The sequence below is a fragment of the Amblyomma maculatum genome, chromosome 2 (assembly GCF_055883805.1).
Source record: "Amblyomma maculatum isolate TAMU_Amacu chromosome 2, ASM5588380v1, whole genome shotgun sequence".
In the NCBI taxonomy this organism is placed as follows: Eukaryota; Metazoa; Arthropoda; class Arachnida; order Ixodida; family Ixodidae; genus Amblyomma; species Amblyomma maculatum.
In genome coordinates this window covers 58,064,200-58,084,504 of record NC_139345.1, presented here as the reverse complement: position 1 = coordinate 58,084,504, position 20,305 = coordinate 58,064,200, and the positions used below count along the sequence as shown (strand labels likewise).

General features: G+C 46.1%; 1 protein-coding gene across 3 annotated transcripts in view; it reads right to left on the bottom strand.

The window, feature by feature from the left end:
• Positions 1-2,024: 2,024 nt before the first annotated feature.
• LOC146198723 (uncharacterized) overlaps positions 2,025-20,305 on the bottom strand; it is a 321,357-nt gene continuing 303,076 nt past the window's right edge. For 2 of the 3 annotated variants that reach the window (XM_084594220.1, XM_084594221.1), the window contains 5 exons: positions 6,657-6,806; positions 5,459-5,677; positions 4,835-4,981; positions 3,841-4,084; positions 2,025-2,566 (listed from right to left, as the gene is read on the bottom strand). In XM_084594220.1, coding sequence (XP_084450346.1) covers positions 2,025-2,566; positions 3,841-4,084; positions 4,835-4,981; positions 5,459-5,677; positions 6,657-6,806 — 1,302 coding nt within the window. Of the gene's footprint in view, positions 2,567-3,840; positions 4,085-4,834; positions 4,982-5,458; positions 5,678-6,656; positions 6,807-13,209; positions 13,294-20,305 lie in introns of all 3 variants that reach the window. The other variant, XM_084594219.1, reaches the window with a different exon arrangement.

Below are 20,305 nucleotides of genomic sequence, written 5' to 3'. Positions count from 1 at the left end.
ATTGTTAGTGCCTATGCAACACCGAGAAAATCCAGCACCGTTTTCGCCCGAGTCCATCAAGGTTTTCGTCTACACCTCGTCGCGTCTGATCACGATGGGAAGGAGTTGATGGTCTAACGATCGCGGATGTAGTTGTTGGGAGTTCGCCAGCGAAGTTAAGTGAAGGAGGCCGGGTCGTGGCACCGGGCTGTGAACGCGTCATAAGGAACGCTTGTCATACATTTATTGTGATGCGCCTTTGTATATAACTGAGCTGGTTTTTGGTTCGCTTTGTTAGATGTAGCGAGAGCAACTGATGGCTCTTTTGCCTGTTGAGTTTTTCTCCTAAATACGTCGAAGTTGTCTTAATTTTATTTTGCCAGACCACGCGACAACTGGCCTCGTTCGCCTGTTTCTACTGACGGTAACATCGATCACTTCTATATGGCTTAGGGCTGACGTGGTTCTCTAGGAAGCATACAACATCCATAACAGCAAGAACAACGTAACGCGGTTCGCGACACGTCTGGTTTCAACAATACTCTATAAGGGCTAGACCTCTTGCAATATGCCCGCAAGACTCAGGTTTCGCGGGAATACGGCTGTCTTCTGCTTTTTTTTTTTTTGCTTTCAGGATGAACTGATTAGTACCACGCTTTGGGCAAAAGAAAAGGATCGTTTCTGTCGATCTCGGATGGGCATCGGGAGGGGACGGCTTGAGATCGTCCTGCAGTCAACTTTAGGAAGGGAACATGACATTGTGCAGACGAAACAGACATACAGACAGAGTGGTGTCATATGTGACGTGTCTCGGTAATGTGAGCAAGGTGTCGTGTTTTTTTTTTCTTCGAGCCGTGCGTGGAGCGATATGTGTGTCGATGGTAGTGTGCGTGTGTCTGCCTGTGTTTACCCCTGTGACGGCTTGTCCCGTTTCTCCTAAGGCCACTTTGCTCCCAGATGCGCTAGCGCTGGTCCCGCAACTGCACCCGTGCGGCCCCGGGTGTTCGCGGTGCATTCGAGAGACGTGCCTTCGCGCTGCACTGGAATAGGTTTTCTCACAATAAGGGCAATGTGCCTGCTAGATAAATTTAGGTTAAAACTGCAATATGCGAACAGAAAAGTCAAGTTTTTGGCTTACCTGCTTGGTGTAAGGTATCAGTACACAGGGCAGCCTGCGCTGTACCATGGAAGTTTGCGTTTAAAGCGAACACTATGCACACCAAGAGAAGGACACTGCGTCACGAATGAAAACAGGCGAAAAACCATTGATGACTAGTGTTAGTAAAGTTGAACTAATTGACGGGAATTTCTTTTTAAAGTTCCACTTCCAGTCGACATTCTGCAGCAGTCTCCTAGAATGAATGCCTGGCAGTCTCTCAGGTGCACGTCAGAGCACTCGCGGGCCGTACGGGTTTCTTAACCAGACGAGGAAGCTGCCCATATATTGTAAATACTGCAAGCTGTAAAGCATAGTCGCCTCGACGGCTGTACAAAAGCAAAGATTAAATTGGGCCAATAAACCGTTTTCCAGAAATATCTGATCCCTTTATATTTACGCAAATTTTTAACTGATTTCAACAGCGCACTTCAACTGTGCCACTTGTAATTGTTTGGAAACATCGACGCTTTCGAGATGGATTCCATGCGGCAGCGAAAAGAAGCTCAAACTTTTAGACGAGTTGTCATCGCCAGCACCATTCTGGAGCGAGATCATCGACGCTTGTTGTCTTTAATGCCTTAACGACGCAGGCCGCGTCCGCAGCATGCGCGTGCACTCGAAGACTGCGACGTTTCCGGCGGAACGCCAAACACACACACACTGCGACAGACGCGCATCGTGAGGCACCAAAGGCAGGCACATGCAGCTTACTGGGAAGCGCGTCTCCGCTTTCTATAGTACGAAATTCGGCCGAATATTCCGAATGGTAGCAGGCACAGTTGCAAGCGCATCGGCAGCCAATTGCCGTCTAGACGTGTCTTTTTCCGTACTATCACACCTGCAGCAGCAGCAGCAGCTTCCTCGTGAGGCCCGAGGGCGGTGCCGCCTAGTCCTCCTGCAGGTTTCCCTGCGAGCCCATGCCGGTCAGGCTCTCGTAGAAGGTGCCCGAGCGCGGCAGGGCCGTCTGCGCGGCGGCACCGCTGGCCATGTCGAACATGCGGTGGAAGCAGCTCTCGGACTTTGGCCTCGGAATGGTCGTGGCCGCGCTTTCCCTGCTGCGATGGACCCCCAGGAGGTTGCTGTATTTCCTCCGGTTGCCGCCCTGCGCGCGGCCGCCCCCCTTGGCGTCGCCACCGTCGCCGCCGTCCTCGTCGTCTTCGTCGTCGTCGTTGTGGGCCGCCTGGGCGGACCGTAGCAGGGCGGTGACAGTGCTGAGGTCGACACGCAGGTCTTCGCGCTGGCACACGATGTCCGGGTTCTTGCCGATCTTGTTGAGCCGCTCGGCGGCGATGGACTCCATGGTCCGGCGCATCACAGGGTACACATCCAGCACGGCGTTGAAGTGTTCCACGGACAGGGAGAAGAGGTTGCAGTAGGTCTCGGCCCGGACGCTGGCCACGCGCCGGGCGTTGGTCAGCAGGCAGATTTCTGCGAGTTCAGGAGTCCAGGTCGGTGTAGTAACGGCCAGGTGCCTAGCCATCAGAATACCCCGGTGTGGCCCTTTCGTTACACCGGCGGAGTTAGTTCACTGTCACTTTAAGAAAGAACCGTGATAATTATTTTGTGGTACCAGCATATCTTTGGAAATAAGGGTCGCTTTCTTTTCAGTAACCGCACTAGTAGCCCAAGCCGTTGAGTACGAAATGCACGCTAGCACTGAAAACAAGTTTTTCTTGAAGATATGCATGATTACAAGCCTGCATTCTTGCTTTTGCTTACGTGTAATCAGCAAAGAAATGTAGGGAAAATGAGGAGCTTGTTATGAGACGCATACCAAGGGAACCAACAGTAACTGACACCAAGGAAAGCACAGGGGAAAAATTCCGTATGCATGCCTTGGTGTTAGAGGCTGTTCGCTTCGTTTGTGTGTTGCATCTAGCCGCATGCGCCGGATCGCAGTTAAGATTTTTATCAATTGGTCACGTGGGCTTGCTGCACTGAACAGCTGCGCATCACTACAAATTCTTGTTTCTCCCGCATGCTAACCGCATGGAAGCGGAAAGTAACCTCGCACATACGATAAACTCAGCAGCCTTATGAATAGGCTTCAGGGTGAGACCTTAAATAAAAAAAAATCGTAGTGGTTCGCTGCTCAGTGGAATTTCCCTGGCACGTGAAATTAACCCTTTGAATATGCTATGAATATTGGAAATGCTGTTGGCTCATGCCAACATTTTATTAACCGGATGTTCCTTCAATTTGCTTGATTAAGCCATAGCTTCTGTCCATGTGAGTTTTATTTGTTGTATCTTGCCCAAACCATCATACGTCCCTCACAGACAAAGATGTAATGCGCACGGGCAACCACATATTTCTCTCCTGCTTTATCTCCGCTTCTACTATTCGATCCCGCGTCCTTGGGAACGGCGCTCGACTACTGTTCCCAAGGACGCGGGATCGAATCCCGGCCTCGGCGGCAGCTTTTCGATGGAGGCGAAAAGTAAGGCGCCCGTGTACTGTGCGATGTTAGTGCACGTTAAAGAACCTCAGGTGGTCGAAATTTCCGGAGTCCTCCACTACGGCGTCTCTCATAGCCTGAGTTGCTTTGGGACGTTAAACCCCACAAACCACAAACCACCAACCATCTATTTCGAAGCAAATTTTCGTCTGTTATATCCGTTCGCTATCAAGAAACAAATGCTTTGACGTTGGCCAGGGGGCCTGAAACTGCTCGGTGATGGGAAAGGACGATGCATATTTACCTCCGAAGTACGACCCGTCGGAGAGGCTGGTGGCGACTTCTCCGTTGCTCATCACAATGTCCACGATGCCTTCCTGGATGAAGTACATCTTGGTCCCGAGTGTCCCCTCCTTGATTATGATGTCGCCTGGCTGGAAGACCTCGTACTTGAGTTTGGTCACCACGTCGTTGACGAAGTTTGGGTCCGCGTTGGCAAAGAATGGCACCGACGCCACGAGTGACCGGCAGTTGTAGTTGATCACATCCTGCGTGTACGCAGTGAAACCATGCACATCGTGGAAGGCTGACAGGGACTAAATTTGTACGAGTCGTTTTTTTTTTCTTTTTTTTTTTGGGGGGGGGATGCATGTTCTTTCCAAGAATGGACTAAATTGTGAGTGGTGGTGGTTAGCATCTAGAAGCGAAACATGAGCTATGTAGTGGCGAGTTTTGATTCTGGATTAATTTAGACTACTTAAAGAGCTTTAGCTTGCGCTAACGACCCATAGCACATGTGTGTTTCTGTATTTCACTCCCATGGAAATATGACCTCTGCGGCGAAGATCGAATCCACAACCTTGAAATCAGCAGTCGAACGTCACAGCCACCGATCCACCGCGCTGGGCAGGTCCCAAGAATGCATGTCTATATAACGAACGTGAAAGAAGATGACGTACATGGACGCGAATATTTTCCGCAGTGAACTGAAATTCTTTTGCTTCTATCTCTCGACATTTATCTCTCTCTGCGTAGGCTAGTCAATAAGGAGTTGTCTGGCATTGTGCCTGAGTATCCTTGTTCTTCCGCGCTATAATATAACCACTAAAACAATTACACACTAACTAGCCTACCGAATAGCCTTGTTGAAACTCAATAGAAGTTTATTGGGAGTTCATACCCATAAATGCTGTGCAAGCGCTGAATAGAACTTTATTGCAGACTACGCTTTTGTAATAGTATAACAAGATCGAGTTATGGGGAAGGAATGTATCGCGCAGAGCAGTAAAACGTCTCACCTCTCGTAGCCGCTCGGAGAGTTCTCCGAGGATGGCTTCTTCGTCGAAGAATTTCCCTTGGTACCGGTGCTCGAAGTAATCGGTGATCCCTTGTCGCAAGTCTCTTGGAAGCTTTCGGTACGCCATGTACTCCTCGACTTGTTTTAACTGCAATATAGATTTACCAACGTTTGGGACGGTGAGAGAAAATCAAAGCATTTTCATGTAAGTCTACATTGAAGCACGCGTAATCTGCGCTGGCATTATACGTCGCTAAAGTTATGTACCAGACATGTGCCATATTGAATGGGCCGAGTTCTTGTTTGCTTTACGAAAAACAAAAACAAAAAACGATTGTGGCATTTTGAATGAGTGGCTTTCTTTATCAAATGAAGGCAAAAAAGTTAGTTTTTGTAAAAGTCTGTAACCAGAATTTGAAAACATTGACTGCTTCTTCACCATTGCTTTTGCGAGTAATATAACAGTTTCATAGGTTGATTAAGTGCTTGAGCCTTTAACTGTCTTTGCCGTCCGATGAATTATTGGAATTATTTTCAGGTTGCTCGCTAACTGCTTTCATCGGTCACCGGCGTGAGCGAACGGCGGAGGGTGAGCAGAATAAAGGGTGTGTCATAAAGCACGAACCTTTTCCCGGTACTGTCGTCGGGAGGAGTCTAGCGACTGTATGAGGTTGGTAGTGTGCCCTAAGAAGAGGGCGTAGCAGGTGGCTCCGCTGATCATACTGAGCAGCGTGAGCCACATGTCCGTGAGGCTCTGGGGCGGGAAGCGGCCATAGCCTATGCACAGCATGTGGGACATGGCCTTGAACAGGGCCCACGAGTACTGCTCGAACCAGTACTTGGTCTGCAGTAGAGAACGGGGCAGGAAGCCGCACGGGCGGTGCCAAGTACGCGGAGGATTAGTCCTGACGATTAGACCATGAGTGCATAGTGTTTTGAAACTTGCAAGGAGTACGAACCGCTTTAGAATCTACTGAATTCGCCAGGTCGGCCTTCCACATCACGGTTTTGTTCGTTGCTGTCACGATTCAAGGGCGGCAACCATGTCTACCCGCTCAGAAAACTTTTTATATGCTGTTTTCCTACCGTAAAGGTCCTGTCCGGTTTGACTGTAACCGTGAAGCTTTACTATTATCGGAAAGCTTCAGAACTTACTTTTTTTTCTCCATTCTAGACCAGATTCTTATTACATGTACCGGTAGACTTGAATGAGTGCTCAGATAGACGCAAGTACAAAAACTTCATTTGCGTTGCCCGGGAGATTGATTAGAAGGCATACATCTCTGATGGTGCATATGTTTTCTCTACAGTCAGCATCCTACTCATACGGCGATCAAGGCACAAATTAAGGAGCTAATATACATCTCCTATGCAGAAATGACTGCTTTTTGTCCTGCGGCACGCGAAAGGAAACCACTGCAAAAAAGACGGCATAATAAGACAATATTTTTGCTGTCACAGACTAGGCGAATTGATCAAATAAACAAGTAGACCCATTAGAATGAAGCCGGAGGTCCTAATTTGCGATAATAAGGCAGGGGAGGGGGATTGGCATTAATCCCTAATTCCTTATTTAAAACAGGCATTAGAGTTTGAGCTGCGAAATAATTTTTGGCTCCTTTTAATGCGGATATATCCCCATTTTCTGTTTCCTCCATTAATTATTCTGGCGACAAAAGAAAACGCAATGCTCCTACTCTTCACTACAGCCTCTTGGACGTTCAAGAAATAACGGTGCACAGAACTGGCAGGATGTTTGATCTAAGACACTGGGTGAGGCAAGCCTGATGCGAAGCGTACTCTTGTCGCTGCCGATGTCTCACCTCGAGTTCGTTGATGGCGACCCAGGAATTGGAAGGAAACCCCTGCAGCATGGGGACGAGAAACTGAAGGCACCCGCTCCAGTGACCAATAAGAAGCATCATGCAGATCAGGTTGAAGATTTTCATAAACACGCTCGCCATGTTCAGGAACTGCAGTCAGAGAGAAAGGCAGAGGGAACAGGAGGGGAAGAGAGGAACAGAGAAGGGCATCGCCCGTTGAAGTGCCGTGAATGTCTCTTTAGGTCATGCAGGAAGCAAGCACTGCGCTTCTTTGCGGCTCCGGCGCCGGCGCACGCTACACAGTATCGCTCTGTCTGACAATGTAGGTGGTGCCATCTGTTATACGCACAAAAAAGTTATAGGTGGGGCAGCTTACTGTGGCTATGCACGCAGACAAGGCTACGGTGGCGGGAATTTCCTTGCAGTGTTACTACACCAAGTATAGTTGAGGCATATCTAGCCCCAGTTACGGCTTAAGTTTCAGTTAAGACTTGAGATTGAATTAATAGTTTTTAAGCTTACAAATATAGAAAAATGTAATTATCGCTAGAGCGCTAAAGGCGAGGACGCGACGAGTACACTATGTAGTCATTTCGTTCTCGTTCTCTTTTTTTTTTTGTGCTGTAGGAATAATAACAGCTCAACATGTCCAAGTTTCCTTTTCATATACAGAAATATGTTCCTTTGCACCGTTGGAGACCTATATGACCGTAAACTGAAAAGCTGCATATTCGGGGCCTTTGAGGTATAATGAATAAATAAACTGGCTATTATTAAATAGTCCGTACGAAATACATTGTCAGAACAATCGCATTTTGAAAGCGTACAGGACTTGTGGCAGGTAGACAAATTTAAGAGACGGAGCCTGCTACGATTTCTTGAAGAAAATAATCTACATGACTTAATTCAAGATTAAGATAGCCCAATTCGATGCCACATAGCAAGTCTTCGAATATTAAAAAAAAAAAAGAAAACAGAACAGTCGCGAAGACGTGGCAGATGCGGTCCACCTATGCTTTGCGCTCGAATGCCGATAGGCGGCGCAGCCATCGGCGTTCGCACACTGTTTTGTACTCATGCTGTACTGGCTGGTTTTGTAGTAAAATCTACATGTATTAGTGATTTTACAATGGTGTAATAATCTAGAGTAAGGCCTGCGAAATTTCTGAAGGGACTGTGTTCTGCTGCGCAGTGAGCTAGTGCGTGTCGACTTCGTAGCTTTGGCTGCATAGCCATAGAAAACTGTCCTCAAGGGCTGTTCTAGCTTTCGCGGTGGTAGTTTCTCGCAGCACTGATCGTATCGCGCCTTGAATATAGCAGCCTGAAAAGGTTCCTGCGCAATTTGCTACAGGTCGAGTCACTTCCGTTCCAAAATTTGTTTTGGCCTTATAGAAATGTTTGCGTAGGCCACAACAGTATTTGAGAATAGAGAGTTTTAGTTTACCGTGATCCGCGATCCGCTACCGTGATCCGCCACCGCGCATTCCGCTGCGCATGCCCAAACCCCATTGACGCCGATAGATGGCGCAACGTACTGGTTGTCGGCGCACAGACCCGCTGCGTCGGGACCAATCAGCTTGTGCGCCCCGCTCACGCGCGGTAGAGGGTCACGGTGGCGGATCGAGGATCACGGTATGCTAAATCTCTCTAATAATTGCTTATATTTACGAAGTTCAGTTTTTGATCGAAAGGTCAGATTATCGGGTCTCTGATACGCATATAAGGAGAAAAAGGAGATGCGTTGGGGACATCGTGCCTTAATTCTGCAGTCTGCACCAACAGCACAGGTACGAAATCACGATGCCATCGTATCGGTCGTGGTTTATGCTTACTGATTTGCCCATTTTAAGTGACGTTGTATCACGCAAAGTGTACTGGGAAAAAGATGCCACTTCGCTTCGCTGTTTTTCGAATATGCGAGGTCGAGTGATGGCGCATTCACACTTCACACCGACAGAGCTGCCTCTGTTCGGTGATGTAAGTCGAGGCGTCTGGTAAACGCGACACTTGCCACCTCCTGCAAGAAGACCGGCTATCTGCTGCGAATGGCAGTCGCGTATAAATTGCTTCTCTGTTGCCTTCATTGAGAAGGCAGAGTGCAGAAGAGTGGCCAAGCCCGCAACCGAAATCGTGGATCGATGATGCCATATCGACGATTGTCTTGGTAGAGCTGTTCCACCACTTGACTTTTGCTTGGATTAGAGTTGCGCAAACAGGGTTGGCTTAGCACCACCTATAGCTTCACCGTGGAACACCCTATTCACAGGGGTCCCGCGCTGTAAAAGAAAATATATCCCCCACAAGCGGGCATGTTGGAATCTTGCTTTGGCCAAGCTCGAACGTAGCCATCTTGCTTGTGGGTTCAAGCGTCGTTATTGAATGAGCTGCATATGCGTTAGATGTGGATAAAAGCTGGCGCTGAAAGTAAAATGCACTAATAAGCTCCCAGCGTCGTCCCTTTGAAGGACCCGGCTAGACCCATTCGATTCTCATTTTTTTTTTTAATGAGAAAAATTACTTTAGTTGTCTTCCTTCGTAAAGCCTGATATAGTAATAAAGCCGTGCGAAATTTTCTCTTGCGCAAGGAACTGCATGCGAATAACCTTGGGGGCTCAAACCACGCAGAAACCGACCAGGATATTCCCTGCTATTCGAGGCCAGTATCATGTCCTGTCTTACAGGATACAATAGTCACTGTTAATCAACAAGTCCAGAATTACAGGACATCACGTTTTTAGGAGGGTGTGGGATATTGAAAGACACTGTTATGCACGTATTGATGAGAATGCTATAAACTTCCGATTTTCAGGACAAATAATCTTTTAAAGTTTTCCCTGCGCTTGCACCAAGTACCCAAAATTGTAGTAGAAAACGAACAGGCCACGTTTTTTAAATATTGTGAGACCATTGTAGAGTCCTATAAAATGTTTTTATGAACATCGTGACAGAAATAGTCTAAGCTTCCGGTACGCAGCAAAATTTTGCGTCCGAACTTTGTCCCGCGCTCACAAGCAGCACTTAAGACTACCATAGAAGACTAATGGGATGCGTTTTTGAAATTAATTAGCAAACAATTGCAAGTCTGCCGAGTGAGGATCTGCGGTTACATTGATTGTTATGGCGCATTTATAAAATATGGGAAAGAATTACGTTCAAGAACTGTTCTCCACAATTAGTGTAAAATTTATGGGTAATGGATCAATATCAAGTCCTGACTCTACTCGCTCTAACAATCAAGCTTTATTTCAACCAACATGCCGGACCTGCTAACAGATGGGACCCTGACAGGCTTCGCTTACGCGAGCTTCATTCTGCTGTAGTATGTGGTAGGTCTCTAGCCCGAATGAACCATTTTTGTTTCTCTCGATGGTTGCCAGCGTCTCGCGCTTTTAAAAGAAAAATTTGCTCGCCGTTCTGTCCGATGCGATTTTTACAGGAAAATATTAACAATAGTTTAGAGTTTTTCAGTGCATATGTACAGGGTCGTCCGCTCTTGGTGCAAACACTCGATCAGGCTTTCACTCTTTTGAAAGCGTCTTGTGTCCGACGCGACTGCACAACAAAGCAAAGCGGTGCGCTCCTGGAGGCGGTGTTTAGCACTGCCTGCCACTTGGCTTCAGTGCGTGGCCGGGTTGGACGCAATGACGACTTTAAGAGAGCGACCACTTGCTCGTGTGTTTGCACTACGAGTGGACGGCACTGTACGTGATAGGTTCTCACAACAATGGTAATACAGCCCTGCTAGCGACGCAGCGTTTCAATTCGGTGTGCATCAACCGACCAGAGATAAATTCTAACCCATTTACTTTTCACGTATGACGACACGTTCTGCCTTTCTCAATTACTCACAAATGCTTCGATGATGTAGTGATATCTGCATGCCAGTATGCAAAGCATTCGTCGACGCACATCAGTAAAATAGACGCATGCGTTTTGAGAAATGCACCAGCAGGCACCATGCCGAATAATTTTCGTACTGCGGCTGCTCTTGACAGCACACCTACTGAAAAAAAAAAAAAAAAAAAAAAGGAGCGGACGTAACGCGGCTAGTCTGGTTAGACAAAGGTTAAGGCTTGGCTGCTATGGTTAGCTGTAAAGCGGTGACTCAGGGCCTCATGTTAACACTGGAATCTGGTTTGCGTGCCAACGTTCGGTGAGTAACCTTTCCTAAAATTAAGTCCTGAAAGCGCACAGCGTTTTGCTTTCTTCTAGTACAAAAACACTAGTCCGAAGGCTGCTACCCCAAGCAGAATCTTTTCTTATTTGGGGAGCAGTTGCATAGCAACGCTTTAATAGTAAGCCAATAGTAGTCATGACACTATGCCTATATACATGATAGCCATGATCAGGGTTGTTCATCACATGACTTTTGACCTGGACGATGCCCTTTGACGTTGACCTTTAACGTTCACATTTAGAGCGGAATCTCTTCCGGTACTGGTATCGAGGCCGACGGCAAGGCGCTCAGTATGGCTTTGAACTTGCGCAGCCAATCAATAAAACAAATTTAATTGGTAACAAATGTGTGTATCATTTTAGCCAACTACGCACAGCTGGGCGACAGAACAGCAAAATCTGTATGACGCTTTTTCATGATGTTATAGTTTTAGGCAAAATTCTTTCGTCTTATTCTCCCGCGATTGCATTGGTGATAAAACGCCAACAGAAAGGAAGGCAGAGGTAATAATCTTCCCTTCAGTTCAGCAAATGCTACACTGAGCTTCCTATCTTTCCTTCTCTGGTTCTCGGCACGCTCTACTAAAGTAGTTCTTGTTTGAATGAAATAGGCAGCCATTGACTACTGCGTTGAAATATTAAAAATATTACTAATCCATTATTTTATATTGGATGTGCCCGAGCTGCACGTTCATTATCACTATCATCATTACAGTCAACCTGGTTATGCCCACTGAGGGGCAAAGGCCTCTTCGTATACCGTCAACTGGCTCTCCCATTAACACCGTACAACGGGAAATGTTCCCAAGTATTAATTATTTTCCACGCGTAATAAATGTCAGGAATGAACTTTGACCAGATGTACTAAACGGCGTTAGTACCATTGAAAACACTACGTGTGAGGAATCCAACCCGTTTCATTACGGTGCCATGGCGCTGAGATCACAGACAACTAAATCCAGGTTACAACGTAATCATGACTTCGTTCAAACCCACTTCAAATCATAATTTATATAGTGGATTGCGTCTTCAAATTTGGTGGCTTGACATCGTTTCATTTTGATGCCATACTTTTAAGTAGGAATAACTTTGGCTGATAGCTTTGCCAGGACACCGAGCATGTGGTCTTAGCTGCAGATAAATTACAGCTCATCTTACAGCCGCTAGTATAGAAGTAAGCAAGAAATGACTGCATACAACTGTGAGGATTTACATTCGTTGCCCTCACTAAACAGTGCACTCGCTATCATCGCCGTGACCTTTTCATCGAGAAGTTCGAGAATTTTTTTCCCGTCAAATCCAATTGCACATGTATGTGCAGTTCTTGTTTGGAGTGTCGTGCCCAGACAATTCGCCTTTGAGCCTTTGTTGCGGGGAACTTGCGGCAACCCTAACGCTTTTAATGTCTAGGGAGTGTGATGCTTAAGGTTAAGCATAGGAATGACTGGACAGGAAAAACGAGTATTGATGTCTAGGCTGAGGAGCGTTCATTACAACCTGTGGCGGCAACCGGCTACACGCGTTCATTGAAGAATTCTCGCGCCCAAGACCGCTTTTTTTAGGCATCTGCTCATGCTGGACAGATGATGATAGGCTTCTAATGCAGCCTGAAAGAAGGGATGCGCCACATTGTGGTACTTTACAAGGATGAGAACACCTCTCTGAAGGTCTTGGAACACTGGAGATCCAAGGCCGCACGCGGTAAGTATGCCTACTACACGGCATGGCAACAAATCCTGTGGGCTTTATACGTTTTATTAAGGTTCTTCTTCTCGAATACGTGCGCATTCTAATATGATTAAGGCTGAGCCCGTTGCCTGCCGTACTTGCAATAGAGAGCTGGAACATTTGAACGCTAGTATACGGCCATCGGTGCAAGCTGCCTTGATGACCTGGCTGCTTTGGTGGGAAGCTAAAACAAATTCCGAGATTTTGCGACTTATGTTTACAGACATTGAGCTCTTCGTGCTAAAAAAAACTTTGAAGGTATGCTGCTCCGCTCGAAGATGGTCTCTTTATGGGTGATAGCAGCGCCAGCTCTACCTAGGAGCACTGTCAAATATAGCTCCGTTAAACCGCGGCACGTGTTAAGGCTGCATGCGACACGCAGAACTAGGCGGTCGAAATAGCAGCACTCGTAACACACAGCAGCTGCGCGGCAGGCAGCAGCAGCAGCAGCAGCAGTAGCACTAGCAACGCATTCGGCAGGAGCGCACACAAAGACAGGGCAGAACACATGGTGAGGCGGTAGCGGCAGCTTTTGCAGCAGCGGCAGCGACGGCCCTATCGCCATCGCCATCAGGCATAGAGCAGCGCCACGGGCACGAGTGGCGGCACAAGACGAGGATGCCGGAGGCAACGGCGCTGCGGCACTGACCTGGATGGCACAGACCTCTCCACAACTTTTGAACATACAGGCCGAGAGCCCCGAACTGTTGGATAGCGTCGCCAAGCTATGCATCTGCAAGGGGGAGGCAAGGAAGCAATCCAATTTGTAACCACTGCGGAATGGATGGCATCGAGAGTGATGTGTCATCTTCCCCGCTTTGTCTGCCACGAGTGGTGGGTGTTTTTGAAGGGTAGGGTGGGCGTGGAATTTTTCGTAAGGTCAACGTGGTGTCTCGGTGCTGATTACGGGGGTCGCATTCGAGGAGTCTCAGCCTGCACAGGAGGGGGGCCATTCGTTCTCTCCAGGACCAAGCAGCAACTGAAAGTGGACGGTCTCAGTGCGGAGGATTCTTAGTAAAACAAGAATAAGACGAAACGAAGGAGACTACGTTGAACGACTCTGTTCCATGCGATGAAATCGGTGGATGATCATTGCAGTACAGGACGAAATGTAGGTGGATATATACTGTGTTTGGAGTACACAGCTCATGTTGGGCGCGTTGGTCTAGACGTATGTTGGTGCCTTCGTCAAATCGTTCGGGCAGGAAGTTCCGTGCATCTTGAGTGAGTCTTGATGTGGTGTCATGGCCGAAATCACGATGGAGGAGGAAATGTACGCTGTACTAAAATTTCAGCGCATGTATGTGACGAAATTTTCGAGGGAACGTTGAATGTGGCATTCACATACTGCACGGTCTATTTTCATATATATGTCTATTCGAAGAAGCCGGGTAGCTTGATTTGGCTCAACATGCCACTGGTGTGCAGCCGAAAAAATGGCGTATCATTTGGTGGCAGAAGAATCACTGACCGATAAAATAATTATCTGTCGCTCTTTCGCCTGCTTTTGAAGAGAGTGTTCCTTTACGTCACCTCGTGAAGACAGGCATAGAACACGTTGGTGGTTGGAGCACATATATGCCTGCCTCCAGTGTCAAACGCACTAATTGAATCTAAGGCGTAAAACAAACACGGAAGTGTTTAATTTTTCTACTTCGTGTTGCTAACGAAGTACTCCGACTAGCAGAACATCAACACGGAGTCGGATGTTATGGTGCACGAGAAGTCCGTCAACAGGGCGACTTATTTTTACTGTAATTATGCCATGTCATGAGTCACTTCCAGCAGCAACATGTACTACTGATTCTCATCCGTGTGCGCGGATATTTCAGAGTTGCTGTTCCATGAACAGGTTTGTGATGCTCGGTGTGTCGCTGTCTCTGGATTTAATATTTTAAAAGAGCATGAAATATATGGTATAGTTTTGATTCTTTATCAAAACTTTTAAATGTAAAATGTAAAGAATTTTTGATATCTAAAAGTAAAAGCCGCACCAGTTTATGCGATTTCCTTACATCACTTGCATCACTAATGTCATGATAAGAAGGTGAGGTTTCTTGTTTGGATTGACTATTGTTGGGCACAAAAAGGTGGATTATGTCGCGGAACAATGGCAGCATCGCGATACAGTGTATATAGTTAGCCTCGGCCATGATGCTATTCACCCTGTGCAGAATAGTTTTCAATAGAACATGTTTGATTATTTATTAAGCTTACCACGATGCATGGTCGGTATTAGACTCACGTAGAAAATAGCAAAGCATTTCTTTGAAGTTTGCTATCGGAAAGAAGTTGTATTGTTACGACTGAATCCATGTTTCGGCCTGAAAAGTAGCCGAACCAAATACGAAGTCTAATTTTTCCAGCATGTCCTCTGGATGAAGTGCAGTGCTGCCAGTTCTCCCTCTTTGAGCAACTGTATGAGTATTTCTGATCTGAACGTTCATAATCAACTACAGGGCTGTATCTTTGGGAGAAATTAGAGAACAGGTTATTAACTGTCGTAAGTAGCTAGATATTAGTGGCGCTTTTTCAAGCGTAACCAAATAGCAATTAATTGTGGCTTTCTATGCATGTGGTGGCGGTCTTGACCTGAGTTGTTGGCACTTGACTTCAGTAAATTCTGCAGGTAGGTTTTCGTGGCAGCAGCTTTTTTTTATTTTTTTTTCTTTCGCATCATGTGTATTTTGCATGCGAGGGCAAGCGGGAATCGTCCAATGACCAAGACATCTGTAAATGAGAATTCCATAGCAAATAATCGGGCAGGGCGGCATGCAGCAATCACATTTCCGTTCGCACAACCGTGCTATTGCATACACATGACTAATTGTCTGAAACACATTTCAACGTACAGCTAATAGTTTCACTGTTATTTTCTGATGCTTATGACGGGGAGCATAACTGCGAAGTACTAAAGGAGTCGTTAGCAGTGCCATTTTAGCGTCTTTAACTTCAACGTGACTCATGTTTTCGGCGCTCCATTTTCAGGCTATCTTTATTCTACCACGAACTGTCATTGAAGTGTGACATCAGTACCGCTGACATCAGTAAGTGTGACATCAGTAAGCTCATCAGCACCGTTAATTATTAACTAAATCGCGAAAATTATCACCGTGCATAATTTCACCTCTATTTTTCACTTTTCAGTGCGAGGTGAGATGTAAGGCTTTAGAAGGTTGTGAACTGTAACTGTGATATTGCCAAAGTGATCGTCAACTCCCCAGCGCATGTTTGGAAGCTAGGCGTACTCATGCGTGAACAACAACAACAACAAAAAAATGCATCATTTCGTAGCTGTACGTTATGTAAGTACACGTGCTACTTTTTTTTGTACGTATTCTGTAACGGTATATAGAGTAAATAAACGTAACTATGGCATTCCGAGGTTGTGCAACGTTTCGAACGTGAACACAAAGTAAGATAAGGGAAATGAGGCTGTCACCAAGGGAACTTCTGCATGCCGTGTCAGGTGGTAATAAGGGTAGACATGCGTATCACCATCGACCATACCGGACTTGGGTCGTCTAAAGAGGGGCATACGTGTAGGCGTATATGAGTACTTAGCCCCTCACACCGTGTATTCACAACATTCGTTCAACACAGTCAACATCGATACGATAACACAAGCACAACGAGAACAGAGTCGCAAAGAAAAGTGCGCATAATCAGGCAACAGTGCTGCAGGCTGCATCAGATGCCCCACTTAATATAAACGGGCGTGCGAGACACCAGGCAGTAAATGCTTTGTAGTCCTTGCTTTTGCATTTTCTTTGTGCGTGTACAATTCTTTTTCTTGTCACCAAAACTACTTGCACAGATTACACCGCTTAGATTGTAAAATGAAGCTGCAAAGACTACTTAGCACACAGCCGCTCACTCAGCTCTTGCCTGTGTTTCGCAACTTTTCACGTGTTGCTTTGGTTTGGTTTGTACTCGTTTTCTTCTTTCTTTCTCTATTTAGTGAAAATATTCTATTACTTCACAGTGAAATAGTCAGCCGATGTTATTACATTAACTGGACTAATTTACTGAGTGCTTTGCGCGAAGCTTTAAGCCTGTGCATTTACCGTTTAAAACGACCACATACACTGTAAAATGGAGCGCTGTTCTTTGGAATAGAATTGTAAGTGCGTTTCCAGCGATTCGCATATATTTATTACTGCCGCAATAAAAATGCAGCGCAGCCATTTGGAACGCGCACTTGACACTGCGACTGTGTTCTTGCGTTTTTTTTGTTTTTTTTTTTTATCCAGTTGGAAAGATGATGTGGTGCTGGCACCTTTGAGCACCGGAGAAAGGCCAACGTGGCGAATCATTTTCATGCGCACCTACGAGAATATAGCGTCCGGCGAATATTACGCTATAGTGACTTAGCGTAGCATTACGTAACGGAACCGTTGGCCTACCGCAATGCGCATACTGCGGATGCGCACATCGATGTAAGTAGTGCATGTGCCATAGAGTTCCTTACACTACCTAGAGGGAAAGCTGAGGGCGCTGCACTTCAGCCACCATGGGTGCGCTAAGAATCATGGGCCGGTGTGCTACTTGTTGCGGGACAGTCGATTTTTCTCGGGTACGTGGAGTGGCGTTACTGCGATGTTTCTTTTTCGTCATTATCATCATCTGAAGGTGCGTACATAGACCGCGAAAGCCATAGTAGCGAAGGCGCAAAAGCAGACGTCGTCAATAAATGGGTTCTGTTTCCCGAAATTCCACTAAAAACTTTCTTAAGTGATTGTACAACCATAAATATTTTCATAACGTTTTTTTATTTCAAAGTTTGGGTATTAGGTGCGAAATATTGGTATTTGTGCTGCTGAAAACTAAGCCAATAGGAGAAAGAGCCATCGCTTCTATTGGATAAATCTCACGCTGACATGCTGTTTCTCTCTCTTTTTGCAATTTATAGTCACAATATTTAATCTTAGGACATTACGGTCGAACAACGTTTATCTTTGCATTAGTTTTGGCCAAAAGCTGTAGTTCTGCACTCGGTAGCTCTCCGGCCTATGATGCTTTGAGCGCCCATGGTGGCTGAACTGGCCGTATGGAAACTCCATGTAAACTCCCATAGACGGCAGCACAGCTTTCCCTCTAGGTAAGAGTAAGAAACTCTATGGCATGTGCAGCTGATGAAGGGCAAGGGCGCTGTCAGTTTTTTGAAGAACTTTCATGCTGCGATTACAAATAAATGAAAAGGGTTTACTCGCACGCATGCGTTGCGCTGAGTGTTTTTTTTTTGTATTGTATTGTATTGTATTTTTTTGTATTGACGGCAACGGTTTGCCGTCTTCCTCCAAAAGCGTCGATGTCTAAAATAGAAACCACTTTACACACATGGTGGCATTACTCCTCCACCGCCGTATAGTCCAAAATATGCAAACATCGACTACTCTCAATTAGTTAGGTCCAGAGAGGAGGTCGCCTGATCACGAAGATTTGCACTGTGCCCTGTCAACATTGGCGGCTACCACATCATCGTTCCAGCTTTTTATCTCGGTTACGCTCACATAGAACAATACAAGGCGAAAAACGACAGACACACAGTCAAGCAACAACCAATACGTGGAGGCACTCTGACGGAATGGGGAAAGCACGACGTTACGAATGCGACGGAGAGGGCAGCACAAACGACAACGTGCTCTCATCAACTCACGGGCGCACGAATTTATGGCCAGATGCCGAAGCAGCATGTCGAGATCGGAAGGCTTATGTCTACTTGCCGGCAAGAAGACCTACACCGCCTCTTCTCTGCGTCACAACGCAGAATAATGCAGTGGGAAATAAATTCACGCAGATACGACGACCGTAAAATGCGAAGCCTAATAAATTTATCTATTTACGTTATCGTGCAACTCCGCGTTTAATACTTTCAGGGAACATAACTTTTACATCATGCTGTTATTGAATGAATGACACGATAACTTCGTAACTCAGCTCAGACTCCGCTCTCACAAGTGAGCCACAGTCATGATGTCCTAACAGCTGCCGCGGGGTTGCGTCATGTGGTGCGTGCAACATCAAAAACAATGACACGACTTTGTACTCTCGTTCGTTATCACCAAATGCCCCTTTGATAATATACTGGCCAGCTGCGTGGTACAAGCAGTCAACAGAAGAAAACCCTCTGGTCTTCTACGTGCTGCGCATGCAATTCTCCACAAGAAGCCGGGAGAGCGTGAAAGCATAAAAAATTTCGCCATTCATGCAAGCGATATGATTACGCGTGAAAAGGATTCGCATGTTGAAAGCAGCGTAAATGCAAGGGGGACTCGCTGCATTGCCAACCGCTACTTGTATGCTTATGAATGGGTAGATTGAATTTAGTTAAATATAAAGGACGAGTTCCTGCGCATGGTTTATACTTGATTCTGACATTGTTCCACCTCGTTCACGCCAATTTGGCTGCTTGTGGCATGTCTGTGGCTGCGGCAGTGGTTGTAATGTAATGATAAACGAGACAGCAGATAGCGACTGGCATCAGTCATTGTTGAAGGCATGCCGTCCCTCCCAAGCAAGAAAGAACGGAAGATGATGCGATTGGCTTTCTGTTGACATACTCGCGGAAGAAATCAGCCTTAGCTGCGAGAATTCGCTCATTAAAGATATTTTTATGGAAATCCTCTCAAGAATGTGTTTTATTTGCCTTCACATGTGCGTATACGTAAAGATCGATTAATTTGCTGTGCAATGTAGCTAGATTAATGCGCATACTTATGTGTAGCAGCGTGTTTATTAACTAAGCACCTAATTAACGCCGCTTACTTCAAATGCAGCTGCATGTGGTTTTGTCTTCTCCGACTTCTCTTTCGCTCGCAGCTGTCATACTCGCGTTAAAGCGTTAAATGGACGGAGAAAGCTATAATGAAATACCTGAATGTGACAAGGACTAAAGCACTGGCATATAACAAGGACAAAAAACCGTTGTAGTGTGTCCCTTTTGTACAAACAAGCTTGCTTTTTAAAAATATATCACAAGAAAGATAAAAATGCTAATGCGTATAATGTTTTTTTTCTTTTTTTAGTTACAGAGTGGCGGAGTGTTTATGAAAAACATCAGCAGAATTCGTCTAACGCCTGAATGCGAAACATTTCTCTATCTTCATCGTTAATACGCTAACTCAAACTTAAGAAAGGTAGACACGATTCTTCATTACTGCGTTCCTTCCTTGTATCTACATCAACGTAGAGAGAGGTGCGCTGCGTCTCTCTATGTTTATGATGTCACGCTTAAGCGTGAACGGTGTGCTACCGTTGTATGTTGTTTTAACAACTGCGAAAGCGACGTAGGAACATTCACAGCCGGTTTAAGAGCCACTGTAAACCCCCTCACTCCTCTGAACGCAGTGTGCGCGCTTAGAGAAATGTCCTGCCGTTACTCACTGCGGTCGTCCTACGCTCGACCGCGATATTCCAGCGTTATCTACGACGGTCAATAGCGTTGCAAGAGGGCTATTCGTTGAGTGCTTACCGAGCATTTCTCCGTGTTGTATACATGACGAGATGCCCTAAGAGAATAAATAGTCCTCCACTCTTGTTCTAGGTATTACCTGGAAAACTGTTCACAATTTTCGAAGAAACGCGCTTTTCCCTGAAATATTTGCCTTTCGTTTGGGTTCGAGGAAAAGACATGAAACAGTCTTTCTGCAGTGTTCTAGCTGTCTACGCCGTTATATCTGCTATCACGTAAATACATGCGCGTTCACATGGATCGATTGTGGGCGCAACGTTTCCGTATACGC